We start from the raw sequence: 19,982 nt of genomic DNA on the forward strand, positions 1-19,982 counted from the left end.
ATGGATTCCCAGTTCCCAGTCTGGATTCTGACAGCGATGGGTAAGTCAGCTCAGGGCTCTGTCCTGGTAAAGTAGAGATAATGGCCTTCAGCTTGGGTAGAAAGTGCAGTGCATTGTAAAGAAAAAAAAATATGCAGAAAACTTATTAACTGAAAATCTAGAAGGCCTCTTACTTAGTTCACCAGGCACCTAAACCCAGCAAAGAAAAGCGGAAAGGATGTTTGCTTTGTTTAGTGCCCGTTGCTGCAGTGGGAGCCTGTCTGATAACTGTTGCCATCTTTGCCAACAGAAATTGTCCTACTGTGCTGTTAGCCACATAATGTTGCCTTTCTGGGCAGGTGCCATCTGAAAAACAGGCTAGTAAACGACAGGCAGTGCAGCAAGGGGCCCCGCAAATGGAGTCCATAGCGAGCGAAGGTTACGTTTATTCTGCATGATATTTGGCCCGTCGCATGAAGGGGGCAGTCTGCTTGTAGCCAAACTCTCCGCTGTTCGGTGACGACATCTGCTGAAATAGTTTGAGTGTTGGCTGGCAATGTCTGCACTTCGTCAAAGAGAACATTTAAGGAAGTTGGGTTGCGGAAGTGCTGGGACCGTGCGCTTCACCAGTGCAGCCCTGAGGAGCAGGTCCCTCCTGGAGAGGCGGCGTGCGCGGCTGCGCAGCCCATCGCACGCTTTCCTCTCGGTGACCTTGCGCTGAGCTTCTGTTGCTCGCTTGGAGAGAGGTTGATTTACAATGCAGATTCGTCTGTCCTCGCCTGCCTGTCCCTGCCCCTCCTAAATTTGGCTGGGACATGAGCGTGTCTGCTTGCTGATGCCAACAGTGGCAATGGCAGAGTGCCCTGCCATGTGAGAGGCAGAGATAGAGAAGAGGGGGCCAAGGAGGAGCGAAGCGTGCGACTGCCGTTGCTGCTGGTAGCCGAAGAGCGCGTCTGCAGAGCACCATGTCGATGCTCACCCCGATCCTTCAGCCCCCGGAGGTGAAGGAGTATCTGTCCAAGGGTGAGCGCTTCATCAAATGGGATGATGTGAGTACCGGGATTTTTGCTGGTTGTTAACGTAAAAACGTTAAAATCAAGGGAGGGTGTGTGTAATTTCTGTACCGCTCTTTTCTGGGGCCGTTAGAAGTAAATGCACAAAGGTGCAACTGGGTCTCAGCTCAGTTTGCAGTTCTTCTGATGACAGACCCCGGGGCCCTGTGTCTGCAAGCCAGCCCTGAGGACAGCAGGGCAGTGCTGGGAGTCACATCTCTCCCTGCGAGGGAAGCACCCGCTCCCCTGAGACATGTCCGCTGGCAGGGTGGGAGGTGAGATTGACTCTCCGGGGAGATTCTCCATGAATCCTCCATGTTTGGGGAGAAAACCGGGCTCCCAAGTCGCTTCCTCTTGCGGCCCTGTTGCTGGAGTGAGCCATGTCCTCCTGCTCTTGCCCGGCTTGTGAGCTGCCAATGCACAGCGGCCACTCAGAGAGGGGCCTGTGTTCTACCAACTCTGGAGGGCTGTCGTGCCTCTCCTCCATTTTGCACCATGCGCTAGGGCTTGATTTGGGCTGAGTGCTGTAAAATCTCTCTATTCAGATCAGTTCTCGTAGCTTCAAAACACCCATTTTGCCTGTCGTTGTGAGGGGAAGAAAGCGCGGAACAGAAGAGAGAGAATTAATTTGGGAACTCTCCATTTCAGTCTAGTAAACCCCCCTCCTCACTTTCTAAGAAGGCAAAAGAGGATTTCTGGCAGTGCGCGCTCACCTGGGCGAGGGAGCCTGCCCGTCTCATCGCGAGTCTGATCCGTATGCGCCGCTGAGGAGCGTGAAGCTCAGTAAAGCAGAGGGCAGCTCAGACTGTGATCGCTCACCGAGATCTGGGTTTGATGTGGTCTTGCAAATGAGACTCATTAGAGGGATCCTCCAGCAGCAACGTGTGTTGGGGGGAGTTAGTATTGAGGTTACTTTCATGACTGTGGAGCTGGTATGGGATTTTAAGACCCAAAGCAGCGCGTGCAGAGGAGGGAGGTCACTTGTGCAAGGCATAAACAGGAATTGCTCAGCAGTACTGAGAAGTGAGAAGGTTATAGAAGCTACTGCTAACAGAAAGGAGGAATGCTGATGAGTACAGGCTGCAATATCACTATGCAGAAATTCCACTTGTCCTAGAAGAACAGGAAGATGAAGCCAGGGTTCATGGAAAAGTGCACCCCTTCAGGTTGCTGCTGGCTCTCTATGAGCTTCAGGCTTGGGGGACCACTTTCCTGAAACCTTAAAGCTTGTTTCTTTAACTACTTCATCTGGAGCTACTGGGAATTTCCCTTGAAACTCAAGTGAATCAAGTTGAACTTTCTAGACCCACAGAGTGTTTACTTGATGTTGAAATTGTGGGAATTAGGAAGCTCATATCCTGGGTGGATTTTTGCCTAACGCTCACAGATTTGTAACTGTTCCTGAAAAGGCTGCTCCTAATTATCAAGTTGTTTACCAGCTTGACCTCCCACAATAACACAAACCTTCAGGAGTGGGAGGTTATGATCACATTGCTCCATCTCCACGGACTTTCCTGCTTCACGCTTACGACAGAAGGAAATGGCAAGAGCTGCAGGCAGCAAGATCCCTAGCAGAGGGGGAGGGTAAAAGCAGCTCTTCGGAGGTCATGGAGCCTGGGAACCTCGCTTTAAGTGACATGGTCATGCCACTGATAATGGTTTTGGACTCTTTCCACAAGTGGTTCAGGCAAAGGAATGAAGGTAGATCAGCCTGGCTCTTTAAGTCACTCTCTTGGAGCCGCACTGAAGCTTTTGCTGCACGCAACAGGTTTTCAAGCAAAAATGAACATTTTATTTTCAGTGCCTACACCTGGTGCAGTATATGTAGTATTTTCTCTAGAGGAGAGTGCAGTAGGATCCCTTATAGCCTGGACTGCTCTGACCTGTTCCACTGCGTTAGTTGGTGACACTTTGGAGCATGAACCAACTCTTTGCCGTGTCTTGTTTTGCATCCATTAGCAGCTGGGGCTGCCATCCTGCCTTGAAGTTAGGTCCTAGTATACAGCAAATAGTTTAGTTCAAGAACTAGCTTGGGAACCCTTCCAAAACCTCAGGTAGTGAAATGTAGTAGCTGACCTCTTAAGTGAAGCACACATGAATTTGGCTCCATGCTGACTGTTAGCCTCTAAACAGAAGTGGAGATGTTTTCTGTCCTTTGAAGATTATGCAGTGGCCTGGCACATGATGCCAACCCATGCGACTGGGTTTCATGCATGTTTTCTGCCCTGAAATTGAACTCTACAGTGTGAGCAGAGGACTATTAGGCTGCCAGACTGGCCTGGGTAGAACTTGCCATCTCCTTTGCTGCCAGGAGTTACTGGTGTTGTGAGAGCCTGCCTATACCCCGCAGTTAGCTGCTTCCCTGGTCAAGGGACATTATTGCTGCCTCTACTTAAAAAAAAAAAGCTGCTTGGTGGGAGATAAGGTTATCTAGAAGCATAGCACAACGCTCACTGCTGGTACAGTGCCTGTTTTGCTCCTCGTGGCTCGTGGCCATGTGTTCAGGGAGGCAGCTGGGAGCTTGGAGGACACAGGCCTGACACTGCACACACCAGCATTGCCCCTAGGACAGCAGGAGGCAAAGCGCAGGAAGAGGAAAGAGAACATTGGGCACACTGTGGCCTGGAGGACTCGCTGTAGTGGTCCCTGCCCATGAAGAATATTGCATATGGAAATAGAAGTTTTGGGGAATATAGTTAGAATCATAGAATCACAGAATGCTTAAGGTTGGAAGGGACCTCTAGAGGTCATCTAGTCCAAGCCCCTGCACACGCAGGGTCACCTAGAGCACGTGGCACAGGACTGCGTCCAAGCAGGTTTTGAAGATCTCCAGAGAAGGAGACTCCACAACCTCTCTGGGCAGCCTGTTCCAGTGCTCTGTCACCCTCGCTGTTAAGAATTTTTTCCTTAAGTTACTGTGGAACTTTTGATGCTTCAGTTTCTGGCCATTACCTCTAGTTCTGTTGGTGGCCACCAGTGAAAAGAGGCCAGCACCATCCTCCTCACTCCCTCCCTTGAGGTACTTATAGACACTGCTCAGGTCCCCTCTCAGCCTTCTCTTCTCCAACTGAACAGGCCCAGCTCCCTCAGCCTCTCCTCGTAGGGCAGATGTTCCAGGCCCCTGATCATCTTTGTGGCCCTGCGCTGGACTCCCCCCAGCAGCTCCACATCCCTCTTGTACTGTGGGGCCCAGAATTGGACACAATACTCCAGATGTGGTCTCACCAGGGTTGAGCAGAGGGAATCTGAGTAGTTACACTCTTGGGAATATAGTTACACCTCAGGGGTTTCAGCTCAGTGCTTTGATATTTCATCCTGCCATAAACTCGAAGTGCTCCTAGAAATGGCCAAGAGGCCCTTATGAGCGTTTGTTCAGTGGTGGCAGATGTTAAGTGCTCTCAGGAGTCATCTTGATTAAATGAGGTTGGGCCCATGCTGAGGCACTGAGCACTCCCTATGTTTGTCTCCAAAGAGCTAATGCTAAGTCACATCTTAGCACAGGCTTGTGTGTGAAATGAGAGTGGATGTTGTCCTGCAAATACAGGGGAAATTGCCTTCAGCTGGAAATTGCAGAAGCAGCCCTGGTTATTCCCAGGTGAGGGTCACAAGCTCACAGCAACAACACGTGCTTCCTTTGCATGGCCTTGCTTCTGATGCGGAGGGACCCCTGTGGGTTCCATGGGACTGTGAGTTATTCCATCCAGCTTTGTGCCTACAGTGTGGGGGTTTAAATAGGAGCTGGTTGCATGGGTTCCTTTTGTAGTGCAGGGACAGTTCAAGAATCATCTCCTTGGCAAGATTATCTGTTTTATCGGGCTGACCCCCTTTGAACTGGGAACCTTACATCTCAAGTAAGGAACCTTACATCCTCCAAGTCACATAAGCTATTAACCTTCTTTCTGTCTCATTTTATTTATTTTTCACATTAGGAAACAGCAAGTGCTTCTCCTGTGATTCTTCGGGTAGATCCGAAGGGCTTCTACTTATACTGGACTTACCAGAATAAGGTAAGTGCCCAGATTTCACTGCTTGGTTTCTGAATTGTCGTTTCACATTTGTTAAGAATTAAAACACCAGACAGCCTTGAATACTGCATTTGGGAGAGTAAACTGCTACTCTCATTCCATTTAGCAGGAAACCTCCCCACAAACATCTCGGAGACAAGTGCTTATTCAATGGCAGGGCGGTCTTTGGATTTCCAGCAAAGAGCAGGAGATCAAGCTACAAACATACAGATGAGCACAGTCTTTTTGTGCTTGTAATGCAGGCAGCCTTGTATCTGTGAAGTTCATCAGATGTGCTTCAAAGGACTCGATGGGGAGGACTAGCACCAATTTCACTGTCACTCAGCGAGCTAAAGGATTGTCGTAAATTGTGTCCTGAAGTGTGTAGTGGTGAAGTTAGAAAGAAGTCCAGTTGCAAGACATACAGCTAGATGTGTGCAGCTTCAGCTAACCTATGCCTAATGAGCAATTTGTTCTGTAATTAATGGACCTGTTGGTGCTTTAGAGATTGAAAAAAATAACGGAGTGATGTGGAGACTCCGTCAGGTATGGAGAGTGATTTGTGCTCCTCTAAGGCCAGGGTGCTGCGTGCACATGCTCTCAAGGTAAAGCAGAGGATGCTGGTTCCCTTGATGCTGGAGGAAAGTGAGAGGAAAAAAAATTAGGAATGAAAACTGAGTTCCTCCCTTCTGAGTAGCAGTGAGGGGTGGAGGAGGCTGGCTGGCTGAAGGTGGAAGGCTGGGCTTACTTCTGCTTTCCAGAGCAGAGCTGTGGTTCAGCTCTGTTTCCTCCTCGTGACCTACATGCTGAAGAGGCATGGCAGATAAAGAGACACAGGCTGCAGTCCTGCCCAGCACCCTGACCAAGATGTTTTTATGGTGAGGTTTGCATCCTTGGAAGCTCGTGCCTCTAGGGCACGGTGCTGCGAGGCTAGGGACTGTCCCATCCTTCTAGAAGACAGGCTCTCCTTGCAGCTCTCTGTGACTCGTGCTCCCTTCCAAGATCCTTTCAAGGATCTGTTTGTCGTGAACAGTCAGAGAGCAGGACACCAGGAGAGAAGAGAGGGGATGAGGGAGAGGAGAGAGAGCCGGGGACCCTGGAAGGATGGAGAGACAGAAGAGGGAGGGGAAAGAGGAGAGGGAAGAACAGGGAAGGGTGGACATGGGGAGAGGGAGGCAGGAGAGAGAGGAGGGATAAAGAGAAGGGGGGCACAGGAAGAGGGGTGGAGAGAAGGACAGGGAGAGGGAGAGAAGGGAGAGAGGGATGCTGGGAGAGGCACAGAGAGAGATGGAGAAGGAAGAGAGAGAGATGAGAGAAGAGGGAGAGAGAGAAAAGGGGGCATAGGGAGAGGAGATAGAGGGAGAAGAGGTCAAAGAGAGAAGGGGGGACATGGGAGAGAGGAAGAGTAGAGAGAGATGGACAGAAAGTGCAGACTACTGTTCCATCACACTTGACAAGCAGATGGGGATACAGCTAGAAGACACGGTATCCACACTGTGTTTTTTTGTTGTTGTGATCTTGGAAAATTCTATCAGCTACTGCACCAGGTATGATGTATTCTCCAGGTCCATGGTAAGCAGGGAAATTAATAAGAGAGGAAGGAAGTTCAGGATAGATACTAAAAAAATGGACAAAATAAACACTACAAGTAGCCAGGGGGGAGACAGCGAGGCTGTGGAGTCAGCTGTTTAGGGAAGGCTGTGGGATATTCCACTATAGGAATAACTTCAAAACAGATTAGGTGCTAGTCTGCTGGGAATGACCCAGGTGGAGATGGTCCTGCCTGTCTTCCAGCTCAGTTGCTTCATGTTCAGTATGCAGAGACAAAAGAAAGACTGGAAACATTATGACAGGAGGTTCTGCTCTGCTGCTTGTGCATGCTTTTTCTGCATGACATATTTCCATTAGCTGAACCAAATGGGATGGAGTAGAATGGACAAATGGTTAATACCAGCGCTGTGCCTTCCCTCTGCACTGCTTAAGAGCATTTCATGCTCTGCCTGGGCAAGCTGAAGACTATCCATTTTTAAAGATGACGCCGTTGGCTTTACTGGGTTTCATTTGCTCAGCCCTGATTTAGCACCCTCATTCTGCCCTAAAGTGAAGGTTCAGGTGTGGTGGTGTCCCTGCTCCCTCCTTGCCAATGTAAGCGGTTGGCAAAATTGCCGGTTAGGCTCTCTTTCTGCCTGGATCTTTGAGCCTCTCCCATAACTAAACAGCCCAAATAGTGTTGCTGTGCTAGGGCTACAGAAGCCTGGGTGCTGCCTGTGAAAAATCAGGGAAACTGGGCCCTGTTTAATGCCTAGGCAAGAGCTGTGTTTCATCTCACGTCAGAGCCCTGCTAATCCTAGTCTAAGAGTTACAGACCAGTGCAGCCTCTACACTATCCTGCCAAGCCTGCCAGCTTGTTGTGTTGGCAGCTGCCGTTTCCCTATGTTGTTCCTGGTAGAGAAGCTCTTCTCCAGTAGAAAAGTCTGGATAAGATCTTAAAGATAATCTGTAAGGATCTTGTCTTTCCTTCTTCCAGTGCCTTCATCTTCCTTGTGCTTATTCTGTTGCAGGAAATGGAAATTTTGGATATAACCAGCATCAGAGATACTCGAGCAGGGAGATTTGCCAAAATCCCCAAGGTACGTGTGAGATTTTGTTTCTGCACAAGGGCAAGTCCACCCAGAGCTTTGGCATAAGCCAGGACTCCTCGGTGTACCCTGAAGAAAGACAGTTCCAGACTCTGGTGTCCTTGTCGGAAAGGATATGTCAGAAAGCTGGGAAAACAGCAGAGCTCTTCTGCTGTGCACAGCAGCGGGGTTCTCTTCCCTGACATATGTGGGGCTGAATGTAAAGGCCAGGTCAAGAATAAAGCTGCATGGGAAGTTCTGCTGGAGACTCGTGATGTCTGTACTGAGTCACCAAGGCTTCTCCCTTGTGCAAAGATGCCCGGGCTGGCTCAAGGCAGCTAGAAACCACCCATTTCTAGTGAGATACAAACCCAAAGTGTTTCTTTCTTCCCTTTCAAGGGAAGAATATGTAGTTTCACCAAAAAGCAGTGCTACAATTTTTCTTTTACTTTCAAGTAAATTTGTCTGCTTGCAGGGTAAGAGACTGAAGGGAACTATGTGATTATGGCTTTGATCTTTGGTTTCAGTTATAATGTAAGCTTTCTGGAGCAAAGCTCTTCATGCTACGGCTTTATCCTGTTATTTTAACTTTTTCATGTATGACAAAGGCAAGTAGAAAATTGAGGTAAAACTGGATTGGGAAAAGGAAAAGAAAAACAGAAAATGAGGGAGTAAAAATAATGGCTCCATATAATAACATAGGTGCTTCTTAGTCTAATGTAAAAGAGTAAGATTTTGCAATCTATACTGAGAGTCCTGAGCAGCCTCTTTGCGTAAGAAGTATGGCTGTTTTCCTGATAGAACTGTGAAAATGTCTATTCAGAGCTCTCTGAGACTCCTCTTTCAAAAGAATGTATAGTGAGATGGACTAAAAAGGATTAGCAGATGATAACAAATCTCATGCAGTTTTTAAACCCTAGATTTTATCAATTAGTTAAGGAAGACTTTCAGTGTGAACTGTCAGGAAAAAAGCTTGCACAAGGGCAGAGCTGCCCCTCGATGGAGGGAATTTGCATCTTTCTGTAATGAGCCCTACCCACAAGCAAGGAATTGCTGTGGCCATGAAACTAAATCCTGTTTTCTGACAGTAATTCACAGTACAGCTTGGGGGTGACCACCTTCTTTATCAAAAGACAAACTGGCACCTTGTTGTGTGAGAATAGCTGTTGCATAAAGAAATCTTTTCCACCAAATTGAAAGCAGCCTCTGTCGTAATCAAGGGCATTTAGAGAAGAGAATAGGAGATCTTTGCATGGAAAAAGTACTGCTTGAGAAAATAAATAAATAAATAAAGTAGGTAAGTGGATAAGTAAAAAGATAGGTAAGAGTGAATCAGTCAAGACCCAGAAAGATCTGTGCTTGGGCCTCTGACGGGCAATATATCTGTGCATGTTCTGCAAAAGCGGTAACTAGCGGCACGACGAAGTTTGCCAATGGACCTGAGATATTGGGGGTAATAAAATGAGGGCTGGTTTGCACACAGGCTGTGCTGCAGGCTGACTGGAGGATCACATAGGAGATAAAATGCAGCACAGAGAAGCATCAAGTGATGCACACAAAGCAAAACGATCATTAAGTTGCTGTAACAGCCAGCTCTCGAGCTGACCATTGCTAATTAATAACAAGATTATGGGGAGAGTGTGGAGAAACATGGTAGAGTGCTGTAAAATCCAGAGTCGAATGGAAAAGGTGAATGCAAAACCTTTGCTCAGTGTTTCTTCCAGTGGGAGAACTACTTATCAAGTGGAATTTTCCGGAGCGCAAGCAAAAGGAGGTGCTGTTTCACACGTTGCACCATTGCACTCTGCCTCGCAGGTGCTGAAGACTTGCATGACTTCAGAAAAATCATAGGTCTTGAAGGAAATGCCACGTGAGGGTTATTAAAAACCAGCTATGCTTCCAGTTTAGGACGTTGCTGAACAACATGTTGCTGGAAGCTGCAGAAATGCGTCAGGGAAGTATCTTGACATTTTCCCTGTCCTTTTACTCTTCCCCAGGCATCTTGATTAATCTTTGGCTGATCTGTAGCTGTTAGATTTTAGCCGTTGTAAAGGCCAGAGCCAGTATTTTATGGTCCTGGGAAGTGCAGTTCGGCTTGTACAAACCAAAAAGAAACAAAGGCCAAAGCATTCAGTGATTAAGGGGGGAGGAGTGAAAAAGAGTGCGGGTCTTCCCTGTTCAAAAATGACTGGGGATGGTTTGGGGCTGTAACTGCTGAAATTTAATAGTTACTTGTTACACTGACCACAAGCAGAGGAAAAGGGCTAACAAATGATATTTAAGACAAAAAGAGCAAGATCTTGCGATAGTATCAATAGCAAATAAGAGATCCACAACCTCCAAGTGGCAAAACTTGTGATTTCTTTTCCATACTGGATTGTGACTGAAGGAGTCCTCCTGTGACCTCTTCTATGCAGGTTCCCCCTTGGTTTTGTTTTCTTTGAAAGCTGCTCAGGACGTTCTACGTTTTTTTTCTTGAGGGTTTTTTTTTTTTTTTTTTTTTTAAGAGATGGGGCAGGATGAACTTTGGCTCACGTTCAAGCGTAATAAAGATAAGAACTAGCAGGGACTTTGAACATAAATGAGACAAGATAAAAAGCCATTAAATGCAGTTCAGCAGCATGCCAGAGCAGATCAAGATGTTATTTACAATGCAACCATTTGAATAACAAGGAACAGTAACGGCTGCTCCGCTTTGTCTCCTTATAATGCATTAAACCCCCAGAACCCTGGCTCGGGATGTAGAAATTAGATATGGCCCAAAATATGTGATGTTTTAGGTCAGACTGCTGGGCTATTGTCTTGCTCTTTCGTTTCATTTAGACATTTCATTGAGCATTGGCTTCAAAACAAGAATGCTTTTTTTTTCATGGAAACTGGTGTTATATTTTCGAGCTAGCCTTCAATATAATGAAACAGTTTCACCCTCCATGCACATTTTGTTATTATTGAACCCAGAGGTTCTGGAGTGAATGTGGACAAGGGAGAAATTCATGGTACACATGATATTTCGAGTAGACAACATATAAACCCGTAGTGTTTGGGAGCTGTTAAGGCAGTGAGCGTTCACCTTGCAGTCAAAGTGGAGCACTGAGCTGTAGATTGTAACCTAACTTGGGGCTCCCAGTGGTTCTGCAGCATCGCAGAGGGAAGCAGCAGCTCTGGAGGTCGAGCGTCATCTCAGCGTTGCCCAGTAGATTCAGCAATAGGAGGGAGCACAGTTCCTGCCGTGGGACTAAGGGACTTCCGATATCCAGCCCTCCGGATGAGAGAGGGATCCCAGGAAGCTCTGTGGAACCACAGGGATATATGTGAATGCAAAAGAAAAACAAACTGGTTTTTGAAATAATGGAGCAGAGGGCGAGCAAGGGAACAGCCACATCTGATGAAATGGCTTTTTGCCACGCGGGGCCTTTTTGCTGCCTCCTCCATCTCCCGCAGTGCGATCCCTTAGACTGGGCGGCCTGACTGCCTCTCCCCCTTGCAGGCGGTTGCTGCTCCATCCCTGCCCACTGCAGGTCCTTTTGTTCCTTGTGAATCTGCCTTTCCCAGTTCCCTTTAGATAAGGAGGCCGTAGGAGCTGAGAACGTTTAATCTGGGCCTTTCTTCTGTCTTAGCTCTGAGCTTCTTGGAACAAATACAAGAAGGCTCCCCCACCTCAAGCATTAATGAGCCCTCAGCAACGGGTCTTGTTTGCATCCCCTGAGGGGACGGCCTATACCAACATGAGCATTACCTGCATGACCAAAGCCATTTAAATAAACTTGGCGCTTCCCTTCCTTTTCCTAAACTCTTTCAGCCCGCAGAAACATCCCCCTCCAGGCAGGAAGCAGCAACCAGAGAGCACTGGACGTATTTGCTCTTTGCTCTCATCTTCTCTCCCTCCTGTTCTTACAGCTTTGATCATAAATCGACTCTTGAGCTTAGGTTTCTTTCCCACGTTTGGGTCTACTGCTGTGCTGCACGTTGCATGGCATAAACAAGAATCTCGGCTTGAAAGAGACTGCTGGGCTGGCCAAGTCCAGTCCTCTCTAATCACAAGCCCTGCCTTGTGTAATTAGTTTCAGGAAGATACAGAAGCACCCTAGGGTAGTAAACACGTGCAACGGCAGCAGGAGCCGGTTATCATTCGATTGCATCGTCTTTCAGGGGAGAAAAGACTGTTCTCTCCGTCTCTTGCATTAGGATTGGTCCTTTGCTTATATTTGCATGAGAATTTGCTTTTCTCGGGATTATGAGTCTGGTTCATACAGATGAGGGCTGTAGGGAAATCAGGAGGGTGGGGAATTAACTACAAGCTGAATCTGTAGTTTGACTGCTCTGCCGGTGGGTTGTTTTGGGATTGTGTTTTTTTTGGAGTGGATTTACCAAGCATGTTTCCCTTGCCTTGATTTGCATGGGTAACATGATTGCCCTGCTTTCCATGCAGCAATTCCTAGTTTTCTTTCGTGGCCTGCTACAAGGTGGCACTAAGTCATTATGTGAAGCAGCAGCACAAAGCGTTGAAGGGTTCTCAAGGAGCCAGACTTGGCATCAGGGTCTTGAAGAGCTAGAAAGGCCAAAGCTCTGTCACAGCTTTCAGCCTGCTCAGGACCTACCATGAACATAAACATGCTCTGGAGAGCCAAGCGACACCGGATTGCAGAGAAGGAAGAGATGGGAGGAGTTAGCTCGTAACAAATACAGGAAATGAGTTCAACATAAACCACAAGTTCTCTATTGTCTCAGCGTGGTATGATTTACAGTGTGAGAGGTAAGGAAGCTGAACAAGCACCAGCAGGTTTGCGAGGTGGGGTAGAGCTTGAAACCAAACTCCAAACTCTTCACCCTGGTACTGAGAAGCTGACCTCCACGAAGAGCTTGCTGCGAGTGTGGGCAGGAGGTGCGGGTGCCTGGGTGCTGCTCACTTCTCCCCAGGAAAACTGCTCGCAGTGCAAAAATGTGCTATTCTAAAGAATCCCTAACTACTAGAAAAGAGGCAGATCTGCTGGGTGGTTTTCTTCCTTCCATCTGCTTGACTTGCCCCTTTTCTCCTTCCAGTTCCTCTCAGATCACACAGCTTTGAGTTACCCCAGAGAAGAGTTGCTTTGGTGAAGCAGGATGCAGTAATCAGATGATCTTGAGTTATAATCCAGCCCAGTGTATTTTCCTAGAAATGCCTGGTTGCCACATACATGTCAAAATGCAAGTGTTGTAGAAATTTGGAAAAATGCAGTGCAAAAAAGCCTGCATAGTACTCTATAAAATATATAGGCAGTTCTGTGACACAAACCTTTAGAATGCCCCAAGCCAGGCTGTTTTGCAATTTCAACTATTCCAGTCCAAATGTGAAGAGCGAAGAAGGAATTGCTTGGATCAGAGTCACTGTGGGATGGAAACAAACAGTTGTGCATGTTTGGTTTTTTTTTTATATCTGTTCTAGGGCAAGTTAGAGGTCCATGAAAGTCTAAGATGAGAGAGAGCACTTCCCTCAACTTGCCCAAACTCAGACATCATCCATTTAATAGCAACTCAAAAGTTATTGAGCCTAGGCTAATTAACGGGCACTGGTTCTATATGTGCTCTAAGTTCATGGCAAATGAAGGGGTTAAACCTCTTCTGTTGAGGTTATTACTGTGTTAGGGTTTCACTTGTTTGCTTTAACTTTTTGAACTGCAGCAGCTCAGTCATGCATCTAACTGACCACACTTGTGCGTCTGAGAGTTCTGATTTTAGCTCCAATTAAACTTCTGAGTCTGACGTGCTCTGCTGACAGTGCCTGAGTGTGAATTTTGCCCTTATTTTCTGAAGGAACCTGCAATTTGATAGCCTCCCTATTGGCTTTGATATGGATTTCTCCTGCACTTTAGATAATGGATTGTTGTGCTTTATTCTAGGACATGGGAATTTTATCCTTTTATTATGAACAGCAACTCTTAGCATAACTCCGGAATACCTTGGCTTAGTGAGTGCCTTACATAGGAACACAGAGAATGCGAAATAATTTAAAGGGATTCTATAAATATTCTCATAGAGTGATGAAACCCAAGTATGACTAATCGGATGAGCGCTCTACTTTACAAAACAAATCCAAGAAAGCCATCCCTGGAGGATACTGCAATTGTTATGGAAAAAAACCAACACTATGAACCCAAAACTAACAGCGCTTGGAGGGAGAGAATAAACTCTCCAGTAAGCAGCTCTGCACCTGGTAGACTTCTCAGGACCCCAAACAGCATCTTCCTCATGGTGCAGCAAGGTTGTAGCATAAAGTACACTGCTTATCTGAAAGACCTTATCAGTGTTTTGGCAAAGGGCTGTCTGTAATAAGCTGGTATGGCTGTCTAATGTGAGCAGACACACAAAATTTTGCAAGCTGCAAAGAAGCTTGGTGTGAATTTGGATCAAGGTTAGGATTAGGTTGTGTTTTTTCAAGTTAGGATCATTCTGCCTTCATTCTCCCTTTATCCCCATCTGTTTTTTCCCTTTTGCAGTGCCAGAAACTCCGGGAGGTTTTTAACTTGGATTACCCACACAGCACCTTCCTGCTTAAGACTCTGACTGTTGTGTCCGGCCCTGACATGGTGGATCTCACTTTCCATAACTTTGTGTCCTACAAGGAGAATGTTGGCAAGGTATCAGGGCCTGAGGGGAAGGGGGCACTGGGAGCACTATGGGTTGGAGCATTCAAGGGAGAGTGAGAAAGGAGGGAGGAGGACAGGGAACCTGAGCCCTGCCGGTGTTAATGACAAGATTATAAACACAGGATTGTGGTCCAATAAAGCATGGTACCTCTGTAGTTCTAGAGACTTCTAGAAAAATGTCACACCGAACTTCTTCCACTGGTTTTGTGCACGCAGGGTACTGTTCCAATTCCCTAACGTCCAGCTTTTTTGTTTGTTCCCAGAGCTGGGCCGAGGATATCATGGCCATTGTTCGGAATCCCCTCACGTACAATGCTTCTCGATACACCTTCTTAGAGAAAATGTAAGTGCCTTCTGACAAACATGCTGTTTTCTAAAACTTTAGTGTGAGTTCTGCACCAGAAATAAAAGGTTCTTCAGCATCCAAGTCCTTTGACAGCTCCAAAACAAGTCCTGTGTCAAGTCAGGAGCCCCAGGGCAGAGGTAGAGGGCAGGTAGTTGGGCCATATGCCACGTAGCAGCTGACTGGCACCAAAGTGCTTGTGCCTTTTGAAAAGGCACTTGGTATAAGGCAGAGATTTGGAGCCTCCGATATGTCCCCTCCACAGTCCCAGTTGCTAAACTGCAAGAAGTGCTGCCTCTTTTTCTTACCTCTCTAATATTCTTTTGTTGGCCACCTGGGATCACTGAGGAACACTAAGTAGCAAGTATCATTATTTCACATTTATATCAAAACTTTCAGAGGAATCTCTTACTTGGATATCAAAGCTCTTATCATTTGCTTGTCTCTCCCAGGATTTGGGGACAGGTTTTCTCTGAGGCAAAGCTCACAGTCTGCTAGGATTCTGATTATGGTTTTTCTTTTTCCTAGTTATATTTTCTTACTTTCTTCCTACTGATAAAGCTGAAAGGTTATACAAGTGAATTTTCATCCTTCCTCTTGGCTTTTTTTTTTTTCACAGCCTGGTAAAGTTGAAGCTGCAACTTAATGCAGAGGGAAAAATTCCCGTTAGGAAGTAAGTATGGATATTTGTCTTCCTTGTGTGTCAGTCAGACTAAAGGCAGAGTATGTGGTGATAGGACAGGTTTCAGGTGCCTGCTCCTGATGCACCAAACAGATAAAGCTTCTGGATTAAGGTCATGAGAGAACTCCTGCTGCACCCATGGACCCCCACAAAGTTTGACACATAATCTGGAAGACCTTTTGAGACTCATCTTCATCTGCAGCAAGAAGTTGTCTTGAACAACCACGGATTTCACTTCCTGGCTGTTGCCAAGTAACGATCAACAAAAACAGTCTGTTAGTATTCTGGTCAAGGCTTTCTTTTGCTGAGCTGAGTTAAAAGGTGGATGAGGTGTAGGATGCTTTAACGTAAGAAAGCTTGTTGAAGCAAAAAACAGGCTATTAATTCTCTCCTACTGCATTGTGTGGCATGAGTCTAGAATTGATTTTGTGCCACTCAGTGTCCCCTCTGCTCAAATGCCTCCGTGACTGGCCTTACGGCTCCTCCGTGTTTAGTCAACTCATACTGTGACAAAATACTGCACTGCAGTGTTGAGTCCCCTTTTTGATGCATCAATTATCCTCTAAATTAAGAGTAAGGACCTGCAGTCAGTGCATTCTTAGCGGCTCACTGGAAGGTTTTGAACTACTCTGCATCTGGCTTTGTGCTGCATTGTAGCTTTGCAAAAAGCACGTGCCAATCACCTGCAATAAATGCACTGCCTACTGTGTGTTACATTGCCTAACAATTCTAGACTGAGCCTACACTGGCTAAATCTCTTCCGGGATAGTTGATCCTTATTCAACAATAAACGTTTGTTGTTGCTGCTGCTTGTTTTCTAAACCACCAACCGGCAGAATTTCACTCGGTCAGAACCGAGTGTATTTGTCAGAGGCTTTTAAAAAATGTATAGGTCTTTAATGAATAATGCTCTAGGGGCGAGTTCTTTAAATTGATCCTTAAAATGCAAGCAGAGAGAAAAGACCCTATTTTTTTCCAAAGCAATCTTAAAATAATCTCTGCCAGTTTTCTCTCCTAAGCACCTCTTACAGAGTAATTCAAAGTGCCTTACTATCTATAGTTAGAGAGCAATTAAATTAGACAGCCTGATAGTCCAGATTAAGAGTTTATAATGATAATAAAAGTATTTGGCATCTCCAGGTGCAGGTAAGTGTTCAATGGGCTTTCAAATCTCCATATCTAAATAATTTTGGGGAATGCCACTAAGCACCCGACTTTGTCTTTAGGTATTTACATCCCTTTGAAGCATAGCAAGGGTGCTGTGATTTTTGCCTTGCAAAGAGCCGCTGGGGAACCGATATGGAATGAGTTTGCATTTGTCTGCTGCAGCTGAACATTTTTCAGCCTCTCGCCACATTTGGCACTTCTTGCTCCCCTTATTGGTCTGTGAGCACCTGAGGCACCAGCAGCTTAACAGGATTGACCCCTGAATTTGTCCACAGAGGAGACCTTGTTGTTGTTGGCTGGGAGCTTCTGAAAATAAAGAGAATTCAGTTATTGTCAATATTACATAAAATGGCAAAGATTCTGCTTTAAGTTGAAGGCTTGGCACAATGAATTCTGCCCTGCAGACCAGTGCTCTACTTTCTAAATTGGAGTTGAGCTTTGGTTTCTACAGCAGCCTTTTGTCCTTCCATCGTGTATTAGGGCAGCTTCTTTGCCTGTATGATGCATTTGTTCTTTGAATTTGTGAAAAGCCTTTGTTTTCCAGGACATAAAAGTTTGTCTTCATCCACAGCAGCAAATTTGCATGAAATTTGTACTCAGATGCCTGCTATTGCATGCGATAGTGTCTTGTGGGAAGAACTGTCCCTGAGAATTTGAAGCGTGATGTCAAGGAGGGCACTTCCAAGAGGTGCTAGGGGAAGGACAATCAGCAGTGATTTTGAGGATAAAGTGATCCAGCTTAGTGCCAGAGCTCCTACAGAATCCATAGCAGAAATATTTTTGAGAGCAGTCAAAAATTTACTGTAGAAATGTCACTTTTTAAGACTTGGTCACCAGCTACTCCCCCGAAGTAACACATTTTTCTCTCATTCATGTTCTTGACCATCCCCTTCATCATATATACTGACCACCCTCCTATATATATCTTGCACTCTGGCTGTTTCTCCCAGCTGCCAAATCCAGACTGTCTGATTTCACTCCCGTTACACTGTGGTTTTGATGTTTTTCCCCTCTGTGGTCAGTATTTTTCAGATGTTCCCTGCAGATAGGAAGAGGGTGGAAGCAGCATTAAGTGCTTGTCATCTTCCCAAGGGCAAGGTAAGGATCTGACTAGGCAGTTCTAGAAAATCTTTGCCTACTCTGACCATGATGCTGTCGACTCTGAGAAAAAAAAAATCAGCCCAAACACTATGAATTGCTGTGAAGCCCTTTGCCCTCCTCACTATGTGCCTTGCCTTAACTGCAGGCTGCTAAGATCAAGTCTTCCTGTTCTTACTGCAGGAACATTTGTGGCTCTGTTGTCACTGGTGCTACATGGCACAAACAGCAGCACAGTCCCCTCCACCTGCTTTACCTGTTCCACTGGCTGCTCTTTGAAGCAGCAGACCTGGAGGTTAATCTTGGCACTGCTACCAACCTGCTGAGCACAATCCCAGCCCCTGACACTCTTATTTTATGACCGCACAAGAGACACCAAAGGCAGTTTGCTTTACTGTCCATTCGGAGATGGGCCATTGCAGTGCTTCTCCTCTCCATCTGCTCTTTTCTCAATAGCTTGCCACATGCTCCAGTTGCTCATTTCTACTGTTGCAAACAAGTGCTGTAATTATCCTCTATCTGTGGGTGTTCAGTGTTAACAGAGAAGTGAAGGCAGGAATAGGTTTGTGATACTGCCAGGCTTCTGTTTCATTTTCAGAATGACGCTATCAACCCAGAGGACTTCCCTGAGACTGTGTACAAAACTTTCCTTATGAATCTGTGTCCCCGGCCTGAGATCGATGAGATATTTACCTCACAGTAAGTTTCCCTTAAGCCACAGTGGTTTCTTGAGACAAAAATTAAGTATAAAAGAGGGGAAAGGGGTAGCTGGGCTGCTTAGGGTGGCTGGTCTTGAGCCTTCCTAGAAAGGCAAGTACAAAATGGTCCCTTAGTGCCTGCACTGACAGTCTGAACAGAGAGGATGAGGCCTCGCTGGACTGCAGGAATGCTCCTAATGTGACAGGGCTTGTGGCCACAGCCAGACAAGGCCTTGTACAGGGTGAGAACACTAAACGCTCACAAGTAACCACTGGTTTGTTTGTTTGTTTGTTTGTTTTTCCAAGCAGCTGAGACTTGTTAAGTGGTCTTGATTTCATAGGGCAAGCAATTCACCGCCTTCTGAAATACAGGCCATTTCAGAGCTCAAAGCAGAGGCTTGAAATATACCCCCAGCACAACTATTAACACTATGAAATTAATTAGAACATAAAGACAGAAGGAAGGTCACAGTGGGAAGCGTTTACAGGAAGAAACATAGGCAGCATAGGAGTTTGTGGCTCCAAAGAACTTGGTGCCCATTGGTTACCAGAGTCTCTCTTTTGTGGCGTTTTCCTGGGTGATACACAGGAACCTTATCCCTGTTCCTCCGTAACTCTCTTCCTGTAGCCATTTCAAAGCTAAGCCCTACATGACCAAAGAGCACTTGGCAAAGTTTATCAACAAGAAGCAGCGAGACTCTCGCCTCAATGACATCCTCTTCCCACCAGCTAAACCTGAGCAGGTGCAGAGCCTCATAGAGAAGTATGAGCCCAGTGGCATTAACATCCAGAGAGGTGAGTCTTGCTCAGCACATAGGTCTGTTTTTCCCCCATGTCCTGTTGTGGAGGTGGCAGGGCAATAGCAGAGGATGTCACCCTGTCTGCTGCCCTGACTTTCTCAGTCTAATTCTCCCAGTGCCCGTGTTGTCATGCAATGGCAAGCAGCTGCCAGAACCATTTTGTGTCCTTGCCATTAACAGCTTTGTTTTCCACGCAGGACAGTTGTCTCCCGAGGGGATGGTCTGGTTTCTCTGTGGCCCCGAGAACAACGTGGTAGCACTGGACAAATTAGTGCTGTACCAGGACATGACCCAGCCACTCTCACACTACTTCATCAATTCCTCACACAACACCTACTTAACAGGTAGGGGCAATTCCATAGTCTGCCTCAGCTCATGTCAATATGTGCCATCACAAAGGACACACACGTGATTCTGTCAGTTGAGCAGCCCTGAATTTGGAAGGCTGAGAGCAGTAAAACAGCCTGAGGGGTGGGACAGATGCTGTGCAAACGGTGGGCATGTCACTGTTACCTAAAACATCTTGCCAACCTGCCATGTGCTCAAGCAAGGCAGAGGGTCCTATCACTTCAGCTTACACAGAAGATGTCCCACATGAGTGGATAATGCTGGACTCCATCATCTCCTTCTGCTCTTCTGCAGCTGGTCAGTTTTCTGGCATCTCGTCTCCCGAAATGTACCGCCAGACCCTGCTGGCTGGCTGCCGCTGCGTGGAGCTGGACTGCTGGAAGGGCCGGCCCCCAGATGAGGAGCCCATCATCACTCATGGCTTCACCATGACAACTGAGATCCTCTTCAAGGCAAGGAAGGAGCTGCTTCCCACATGTCTTCTTCCTTCGCTTGTTTTGAAACTGATCTCTGTTCAGGGAGGGCTGGCTGAGGGGCCTGGCGAAAGCTTGGGCTTGCGGGCAAAGATGT

At 46.6% G+C, this 19,982-nt stretch overlaps 1 protein-coding gene across 1 annotated transcript in view; it reads left to right on the forward strand.

The window, feature by feature from the left end:
• Positions 1-710: 710 nt before the first annotated feature.
• PLCB2 (phospholipase C beta 2) overlaps positions 711-19,982 on the forward strand; it is a 37,371-nt gene continuing 18,099 nt past the window's right edge. The window contains exons 1-11 of the mRNA XM_088534144.1: positions 711-1,028; positions 4,961-5,038; positions 7,597-7,665; positions 14,127-14,267; positions 14,540-14,619; positions 15,239-15,292; positions 17,491-17,566; positions 18,165-18,265; positions 18,893-19,059; positions 19,262-19,408; positions 19,707-19,864. Coding sequence (XP_088390270.1) covers positions 945-1,028; positions 4,961-5,038; positions 7,597-7,665; positions 14,127-14,267; positions 14,540-14,619; positions 15,239-15,292; positions 17,491-17,566; positions 18,165-18,265; positions 18,893-19,059; positions 19,262-19,408; positions 19,707-19,864 — 1,155 coding nt within the window. The 5' untranslated portion in view covers positions 711-944. The remainder of the gene's footprint in view (positions 1,029-4,960; positions 5,039-7,596; positions 7,666-14,126; positions 14,268-14,539; positions 14,620-15,238; positions 15,293-17,490; positions 17,567-18,164; positions 18,266-18,892; positions 19,060-19,261; positions 19,409-19,706; positions 19,865-19,982) is intronic.

Source organism: Tinamus guttatus, unplaced genomic scaffold (genome assembly GCF_059628265.1).
Source record: "Tinamus guttatus ecotype Peru unplaced genomic scaffold, ASM5962826v1 Tinamus_guttatus_pri_ptg000546l, whole genome shotgun sequence".
NCBI classification, from domain to species: Eukaryota; Metazoa; Chordata; class Aves; order Tinamiformes; family Tinamidae; genus Tinamus; species Tinamus guttatus.